The 9,367-nt window shown below is 36.9% G+C and overlaps 1 protein-coding gene across 1 annotated transcript in view; it reads right to left on the bottom strand.

The window, feature by feature from the left end:
* The window catches only part of SVEP1 (sushi, von Willebrand factor type A, EGF and pentraxin domain containing 1), a 189,706-nt gene that overhangs the window by 45,651 nt on the left and 134,688 nt on the right, over window positions 1-9,367 (bottom strand). The window contains exons 34-37 of the mRNA XM_008587896.1: window positions 9,277-9,363; window positions 8,962-9,046; window positions 8,159-8,350; window positions 6,620-6,787 (exon numbers count right to left, since the gene is read on the bottom strand). Coding sequence (XP_008586118.1) covers window positions 6,620-6,787; window positions 8,159-8,350; window positions 8,962-9,046; window positions 9,277-9,363 — 532 coding nt within the window. The remainder of the gene's footprint in view (window positions 1-6,619; window positions 6,788-8,158; window positions 8,351-8,961; window positions 9,047-9,276; window positions 9,364-9,367) is intronic.

Here is a 9,367-nt window from a genome sequence, read left to right on the forward strand (position 1 = left end):
AGGAGACAGCAAGGCAGGCCACACTACACAGAAGCCATGACTTGAACACAGTGATGCCATCCTTGAATAGAACAAGACACGGTGCTTTTGATCTATGCCAATCAACCTCTTGGGGGAAGAAATAGAAAAGGAGTGAAGAGAGAGAGGATGAGAGCTGACTTCTAGTTCTGGCTGTACCATAGTCTGCAAACCCTCCCTGTCTAATACTTTATGAAATACAACAAAAATTATTTTAAATGCATAGCTGAGCTGAAAGGAAAAGAAATACCCATAGGTCAGAAATTGAGAAGAAATTAAAAACAGAAAAGTAAGCCTGTAAATGAATGTTATTGTTGAATTGGATTAGACAAGGAAAGGAAATAGAGAGGATAGGAAATAAAGCCTTGGAATGAAATAGAGAAAAAGCCAAGTTTTTGGCATGAATCTGCATAGTAGGAGGACTTTCACCAAAAGGGTGAACTAGGAAAACTCCATGCATAGGCCCCGTGAGATGACCAGGGAGATCTCTGTATTTGCCTGCACTCTGTATGGAAAAACAAAGCTCTTGCAAAGGTATAAATCCCTCCTGTGGATTTGAGGTTAGAATTTATACCACTCACTTTGTATGGAAAACCTTCAAATTGATAAATCAATGTAAAATTAGGTTCTTGGCTGGTGATACTCCTGGAGCAGTTGGTAGGCAAAATAACCCACATATTCAGACCATAAAGGATTGTCATAGATAAAACAAGCTGTGTTTACTATAAGGAACCATCTGAAATTACAAAACATACACAAGCACGCTTTCCATCGTGAGTGGGCCAACAGACAAAACAAACTGCAGGATTAGAGCACTAATAAATTAGATAATAGAAAAAATTTATCTAAAACCTAAAAAATAGTATAAAATAAGTACATTGATATAATTATGGACAAAAGAAAGACTCAAAATTCTATTAAAAAGAAAGCCATGAAAAAAGAAATATTTGAAAAATAAATAGAAATACTAGAAATAAAAATACAGAAAATAAAAATTGAAAAAATTAATGGACACTCTTCAAAGGTAGATTATAGACAGTAGAAGAAGAAATTAGTAAAGTGGAAGACATATGTGAGGGAATTATCCAAATATAATGCAAGCTTATGAGACGACAAATGTGACAGGTTAATCAACATGAAAAATAGAATGAAATGGTTGAATATATGTCTAATAAGAATTCCAGAAAGAGAGAAAAGAGAAAGTGAGGAAGAGGAAATATCAGCAGTAAAAATGGCTGAGAATATTCTAAACTTGGTGAAAGATATAAATTCTCAGACGTAAGAAATACAGAGTCCCAAACAAGATGAATGACAATAAATACACCATTAGTCATATCACAGAGAAACACTAAAACAGCAAAGACAAGTTAAAAACAGTAATGAAAGTGAAAAGACACTACTCATGGAGAAACAGCAATTCAACCAGAGCTTCTCAATCTCGGCACTATTTGAGACATTTTGGACCAGATGATTTTTAGTTGCAGAGGGCTATCAAGTGCACTGTAGGATATTTAGCAGTATCCATGGCCTATAAGCACTAAATGCTAGTAGCATCTTTCCCCTACCCGTGACAACCAAAGATATCTCCAGACATTGCCAAATGTCCCTGGAGGGAAATATTGCCCTTGATTGAGAACCATGAAATTAAAATGATAATGGAACTTTCAATCGACACATTAGAAGTCATAAGGCAATGGAATAATATCTTCAAAATGTTTATGGAAAAAACTAACAATGCAGACATGTATATCCAGCTAAAGCTATTATAATTCAAGAGCAAGGGTAAAATACTATTATTTTGAGACAAAGATTGTATAACTCATTGGCTCCTGCTGAAAGAGATGCAAAGGATGTCTTCAGGAAGAAGAAATATTAAATCCAAAAGGAAGGACTAGGATGTGAAAAGCAGTGGTGATGAAAATAATTAATAAACACATAAGTAAATCTAGATAAACATTGACTGTATTAAAAAAGGACTAATCTGAAAAGTTGTAACATAAGAGGGAAGTAACATGCAGATAATGATGAGACAATTAAGATGGGAGGGGTGATAGAAACTAATGCTTTTCGAGGTCTTTGAATTGATCAGGAGGAAGGNAATATTCTAAACTTGGTGAAAGATATAAATTCTCAGACGTAAGAAATACAGAGTCCCAAACAAGATGAATGACAATAAATACACCATTAGTCATATCACAGAGAAACACTAAAACAGCAAAGACAAGTTAAAAACAGTAATGAAAGTGAAAAGACACTACTCATGGAGAAACAGCAATTCAACCAGAGCTTCTCAATCTCGGCACTATTTGAGACATTTTGGACCAGATGATTTTTAGCTGCAGAGGGCTATCAAGTGCATTGTAGGATATTTAGCAGTATCCATGGCCTATAAGCACTAAATGCTAGTACCATCTTTTCCCTACTTGTGACAACCAGAGATATCTCCAGACATTGCCAAATGTCCCTGGAGGGAAATATTGCCCTTGATTGAGACCCATGAAATTAAACTGATAATGGAAATTTCAATAGAAACATTAGAAGTCATAAGGCAATGGAATAATATCTTCAAAATGTTTATGGAAAAAACTATCAATGTAGACTTGTATATCCAGCTAAAGCTATTATAATTCAAGAGCAAGGGTAAAATACTATTATTTTGAGACAAAGATTGTATAACTCATTGGCTCCTGCTGAAAGAGATGCAAAGGATGTCTTCAGGAAGAAGAAATATTAAATCCAAAAGGAAGGACTAGGATGTGAAAAGCAGTGGTGATGAAAATAATTAATAAACACATAAGTAAATCTAGATAAACATTGACTGTATTAAAAAAGGACTAATCTGAAAAGTTGTAACATAAGAGGGAAGTAAAATGCAGATAATGATGAGACAAGATGGGAGGGGTGATAGAAACTAATGCTTTTCGAGGTCTTTGAATTGATCAGGAGGAAGGTTGACTGTATTAAAAAAGGACTAATCTGAAAAGTTGTAACATAAGAGGGAAGTAACATGCAGATAATGATGAGACAATTAAGATGGGAGGGGTGATAGAAACTAATGCTTTTCGAGGTCTTTGAATTGATCAGGAGGAAGGGAGAGATATTGGCTATGATCTCAGGATATGAAAAGATGTGTTAAATTTGACACAGAAAAACACAAACTATAAAGGAAACAATACATAAATATGGTATGTTAAAATTTAATAGTCCTCTGACAAAAGACACCATAAATAGAGTGAAAAGAAAGCCACAAACACCAGATCTTTGCATTTCATGTAATGAAAAATGATTGGTCTCCCAAATATATAAACGACACGTAAATCACTAAGAAAAACAAAACAAAATAGGAAAGGGATGCAAACAATTCATTCCTAGAGTAGGAAACTTGAATTCTCAATAAACCTTTGAGAAGTGTTTAGTCTTACCAATCCTTTTGGGGATGAAACCGTGAGACAACCTTAAACAAATAACAAATTGGGAAGAATGATCAAGTGTACAACAGCGAGGTAGGCAATGATGTGGAGCTAGGGAAACTCTTACTCATTACTTCTCAGGGTGTTAACTCGCAAGATCACTTTGGAGAGCCATTTGGTACTATCTCTTTAGGTTAAAAATATGCATAGCCATGACTTGAGAATTCCAACTCTCAATGACGAGGCTGTAGACATTCCACTTCATATGTGCCAGGAGACACGTGCAAGGATATTTACTTCACCACTGTTTATATCACCAAACAAAATGGAAATAAATAACCTCTACCAGTAGGGAAATGGGGAACTTAGAGATAGCTCACTCTTAACAGGAAATGCTAGATAGCAGTGAAAATAAATTCAGTTGATTTACACATATCAAAAGGGATGAATGGAAAAAAGATCATGATAAGTGAAAATCAAAGCTTCAAAAGGATACTTGGAGTATGAAGCAACATATACAGAAATTAAAACACATGAATCATAAGATATTTCTTTATGGGGACATATGTATGTGATAAAGACAAAAACACACAAGTGTTACTTTGAGGAGAGTAGAACAGTAATGCGGATGGCTTCTAGTTCTATCTGTAATACTGTATCTCTTCTATAAAATGGGATCTAAGGTGATTATGACAAAAATGTAATGTGTACTTTTATCTCGGCAGTGGATACATGGGTAATTCTAAATAGAGAGGATTTGTTTTACAGTTTGGTTTTCTATGTGTTTCAAATGTTTCGTTAGAAATTTGGCCAGAGAAAAGGAAAAAGACAGAAACTCTCCTTCCAGTCTGGCCACTCTCAGAGCATCCCAAAGATGGGAAGGGGTATATATAGGGGCCAAATGTTCTTTCTCTCATCAAAAGTTTTAGTTTTAGAAAAATGAAATTGTCTCCTAACAGTTATTGATTTTTCTTTTAGAAAAAGATTATAGGTGGTAGTGATTTGTGACTGTGTGCACTTTATATTAATTTGATTAACTGGCTAAGATAGTTTTCTCCTATATTATTGAAATGTCATCAGTTTATATAGGAATCATGATACAGAAAATAATAACAAAGCCATATTCACATATCGCTGCATGCATGTAGGAAGTGCTTTTATAAAAAAGGTCTCATCCCTTTAACACCTATGTGATTAAGTGGGCAGATTTGATTTCCATGTTCTCAATGACACACACACAGACACACACACAAAAAGAAACTCCCACAGACAAACTACTTGTGCAGACCAAATGAGATCTGTAAGATAATGTGGTCCAACACCTTTGTGTCTTAGCTATAAGCAAAGGTAATGGAAATTATCTTTGGGATTAATATTTTTTCTGCCAAATCCCATCTTTGTAAAAGGGAACACATGAGATCATTCACATGAAAGTCCTTTGAATAATGTAAAAATCTCCTTCAAATGAATGGATTTGTTGTAATTTTCATTACTATCTTTATTGCTTCTTTAAATAAATCACTTCTAGATACAGATAAACTTAACAGTAGGCAGACATAAAACCCTTTTTCTGGTATCTTATAAGTGAACGATGTGTGAAGTATATGATTTGTGAAGAAAAGAGGAAAAACATAAATTTGTATATATAGTATAATCTTTAATATTCAAAAATATACAAAAGATAAAATTCTGTGAAGAAATTAGGCAAAATATTACCAATATATGCCTTTGGGTAGTAATATTATGGATGACTTTTAAATATAAATTATGTATTTTCTAGTTTTATATGGTGATCATGCATTATGTTTTTAATCAGAAAAAAACTCCCAGAAGTTGTCAATATCTAGGTTTTATTTGGAACATGTATTTTGGCAAAGATTTGCATTTAAATGGCTAATTTTAAAAAGTCTTATGCAGTTCATTAAGGGGCAGTTCTTATGTGAGTCAATCCACAGGGCATAGATAGGGCCATCCAAAGCCACTCCTGCACTTATATTTGAGTATTTAAAGATTTCTTGTTTACTAAAGAAGACATTAAGGTTTAGGATTTCAGTCAGATATTTAAGCAAGTGTTTGACTCTCAAGATCTTTTTGCAAGAAAATATTGTCTCCACCTGCTGGTAGTCATGTATTAGTGGGATGGCTTATATCCATGTGAAATGAAATCCCCCTTGCACAAGAGTACAGAAACGGCATCCTCTCATCTGTGTTCTAATCGCCATAATAATGGTTAAATTTGTTAGGTTTACTGACTTTTTCCCCCTAACGAGGACATGCATTATATCACTCTATTCCTCACAATATCCATTATTGTGAAGTTTTAATGAACTCATTTTATATAGGAGGACAATTGAAGCACAGAGAGGTCACACCATTTCCCAAGGCTACACAGTTAGTGAATGACAGAGCTAAGACTCAAATCAGATAATGGCATCCCTCTGCTGTTGCTGCCTCCAAATGTGTGGAAAGCAACCATAGTAAATCTGGAGTGTAAAAGCCCTATTAATTGTGAAAAGATCTATTAAAAAACAGTGAATGCAATGAAATGCAAGTCAGGTGACCTGGGATGTAATCATTCCTCAATACTTTATTGGCTTCCATGAGACCCTAAGCAGGTCACCCCTGAGTGACCCTGTCTTTTGCTGTACTTTACAGGGCTTTCCTGAAGATCAAATGGGACAATGGGTGTGCAAACCCTTTCTTATTTGCTTCCTGGTTTTCAAATACTATCTCTGAATTAAACAAGATCATTAGAAATGTAAAAACAAACAAACAAACAAAAAAACAAAAAAAAAAAAGGAAAAGAAAAAAGTAAAAACCTAAAATGTATTATCGTCTATCCTGCAGACATGTCATCTTTAAGTTGTAACTTGAAGTCTTGCCTTTGGTTTTACTAACCATAAATATATAAATGCCTATTTAAACATGCTTTTTTGCACCTTTAGTTAAAGTATAAAGATACTTTCCACTGCATTGCCCAACGTTGGAAATTCGAGACCTAATTTGATAAACTACTCTAATTCCCTGAAAACAACTGTTTCCTCATGAGACTATGCTCCCTTTCTGCTGTCGGAAGGTAAGAGCATAGAGCTCTCTTCAGCTTTGGCTGCCAGCAAGTTTAATTTCGTGTCCATTTCCGCAGTCCACGCCCTCGGCTCTCAATGTTTGCTTCCTTCATAGGCTTTACTCACCCTTCTTTGCAAGTGTAAGTGACAGTGTTTCCAAAAGTGAAGTTACTCCCAGCGATGACAGCATCTTTGACGACAGGCGGCTCTCCACAGAAGACAAGGTGACAGGTAGGTGGCGCTGTGTCCCAGCTGCCGGAAGCCGTGCATTCAATGAGGGACGGACCCTGTAAGCTACGGGAGAGAATGACGTCACCCTTTGCATTGGCTATTCATTTAGTGCTATGAGATGAAACAGGAATACGAAAATAGGGGACATGAGGAATTCTAGTACATGAAAATAGCAGTTCTTCATATTGTGTTGCTTTATATAAAAATAAGGGAAATCTAAACAGGCTGTATACCATTTAAAACAATCAACGGGCTACAACAAATTGGTGCAAAATAGAACATTCTAATGTACTCCTTGGTGGTGTTGCAGGGCACTCCAGACCTTGTGAATAGCAGATTACTTGGATGAGAAGGGGCTAATAGGCTGGTTAAGATGCAGTGGGAAGAGAGACATTTACCTGAGTAGCCAGGTAATTAGGGTAACTGAGCTCAAAGGACACTGTCCTTGCCATGAGCCTGGGCATTCGAAACAAGTTGCTCATGACTCTGACCCCTGGTCTTCCTTTGACTCTACAACCCTCACATCCCTATGTCCTGGCTTATACACCTTTGCTAGCCGACATGATTCTGAATGACTGTATCATGTACTCCACTTTCTGTCCACTTGATTAGTTTCACTTCTCATCCTTTTGGCCAAGTTTCTGATCACAGCCTGACTTTCTGTTTTGTACCTTCTGTTTGAACACACACATCATTAATTAAATTAACCTCGTGCAGTATTAAGAACCTAGGCCCTCACCTTGACATGCTTTTTTACAACATCCAATGCAATAATGAGGATAAGCTTGGTAAGCTGTTTATAAAAGAAAAAGAAAATTTCATTGTGAAAGCATTTTATCAGGTATTGTGTTATGCTTCACAAACAATTTTTTGCTGTCATGTTTAAAGGCTGCAATTGAAGTAGGTCTCCCAGAGTCCCAGTTATATTGAACATTTTCCTAGGCTAGGGAAAATTTATAAATTTGAACATTTTCTCAGGAACCATACAAATTTGAGAAAATCCTTACATTTAGAAATTTTTTTTTTGTGACCGGTAAGGGGATCACAACCCTTGGCTTGGTGTTGCCCGCACCGTGCTTATCCTTACATTTAGAAATTTTTTTTTGTGACCGGTAAGGGGATCGCAACCCTTGGCTTGGTGTCGCCCGCACCGTGCTCAGCCAGTGAGTGCACCGGCCATCCCTATATAGGATCCGAACCTGCTGTGGAAGCGCTGCTGTGCTCCCAAGCACCGCACTCTCCCGAGTGCACCACGGGGTCGGCCCTAGTGCTGCGGAAGCGCTGCTGTGCTCCCAAGCACCGCACTCTCCCGAGTGCACCACGGGGTCGGCCCTAGAAATTTGTTTTTAAAGTCAGCTGGTCACATACAAATGAAACCTACTGATAAATAATGAGTAACAGGGGATAGTACGAAGCTCAGCTGGCAGACTTTACCTGTATCCGCTCTCACATGAATATAATGCAGTAGAGAGGTAGGTAAGCCCACTCAAAATATATTTTCCATTATTTATGTTTTCAGGATTAGAGCACTTCACCAGTTCACACACAGGGGGAGAATGACTCCAAGAACCATTAGCAAGGCAGGACGATTCTCTCTCACCAGCCAGAGTATATCCTTTATTACACCTGAGAAAGAGAGAGGAAAATTACAGAATATAATTTGCTTTATTTTGCATAATTTTATCCATGCCAAAACCTCTGAAATACTGAGCATTTATACATATTGAGAAAGTTCCCTTTTTTCTCCTACTGAAATGATGCTTTTAATATTTTTTTTTAAGGTTGAATACTGTACATTTTCTCCACAGGGACCTTAGGGGTGATAAGTAGAAGGATAGATGAAGAATTTGGTTTGCCTCCAGTTTGTAGTCATGGGTTAGTAGCTGCAAACTGACAGTTCTTGGTTTGAGAGTAGCGCAGTTTAGTCTGAGGCCCTGAGATACCTGGTTTGGAATCAAAGCCCATTTATAATCAAGTGTATTCATTAGCTTGGACCGCTTCCTCCCTGGTATCCACTCTCAAGGTGCCTCCAGGGGGCGCTAGTGGCAATAACAGGTTCCTTGTCAGGGGACGTAAGGATTCTAGATATGAAGATTATTGGATTAAATTTCTTCACACCACACATGGTTCAATTAATTCCATGTTAATTCAAAACATCCTGTGGAATTATCTCCCCCCTCTCTTCCAGTATTATACAACTGCCAGTGTGTCATCAACAACTTCTTTTAGACACTTACCTATATATCACTTTATTGCCATAGGTAAATGCTGACCCATCAATGCCACCATTTTCTGGAATAGCTGGTGCACCACAGGAAACAGCTTAAAGGGGGAAAAAACAAAAAGCATGGCTTTTCTGAGCCAGTGTGTGCAAAAGTCTCTGAAAGCTTAAAGGGCAGCTCTGGAGTTTCTTTTTTATTTTGGTTGTGTTTAAACATGAGCCTAATACAAAGAATATTGATATAACCTTACAGTTGACATGTCTACACGTCTACACCTTACCTCTCCAGGATTGCCAAACACAAAAAACAGGGGAAATTTACTAAGCATACCTTCACAGTACGGTATCAGATGATTCCATTCTCCAGACTCCAAACATGTGATTTTGGTTACTCCTATCAGCTGGTGCCCTTCCTCACATGA

The sequence above is a fragment of the Galeopterus variegatus genome, unplaced genomic scaffold (assembly GCF_000696425.1).
Source record: "Galeopterus variegatus unplaced genomic scaffold, G_variegatus-3.0.2 Scaffold4581, whole genome shotgun sequence".
In the NCBI taxonomy this organism is placed as follows: domain Eukaryota; kingdom Metazoa; phylum Chordata; class Mammalia; order Dermoptera; family Cynocephalidae; genus Galeopterus; species Galeopterus variegatus.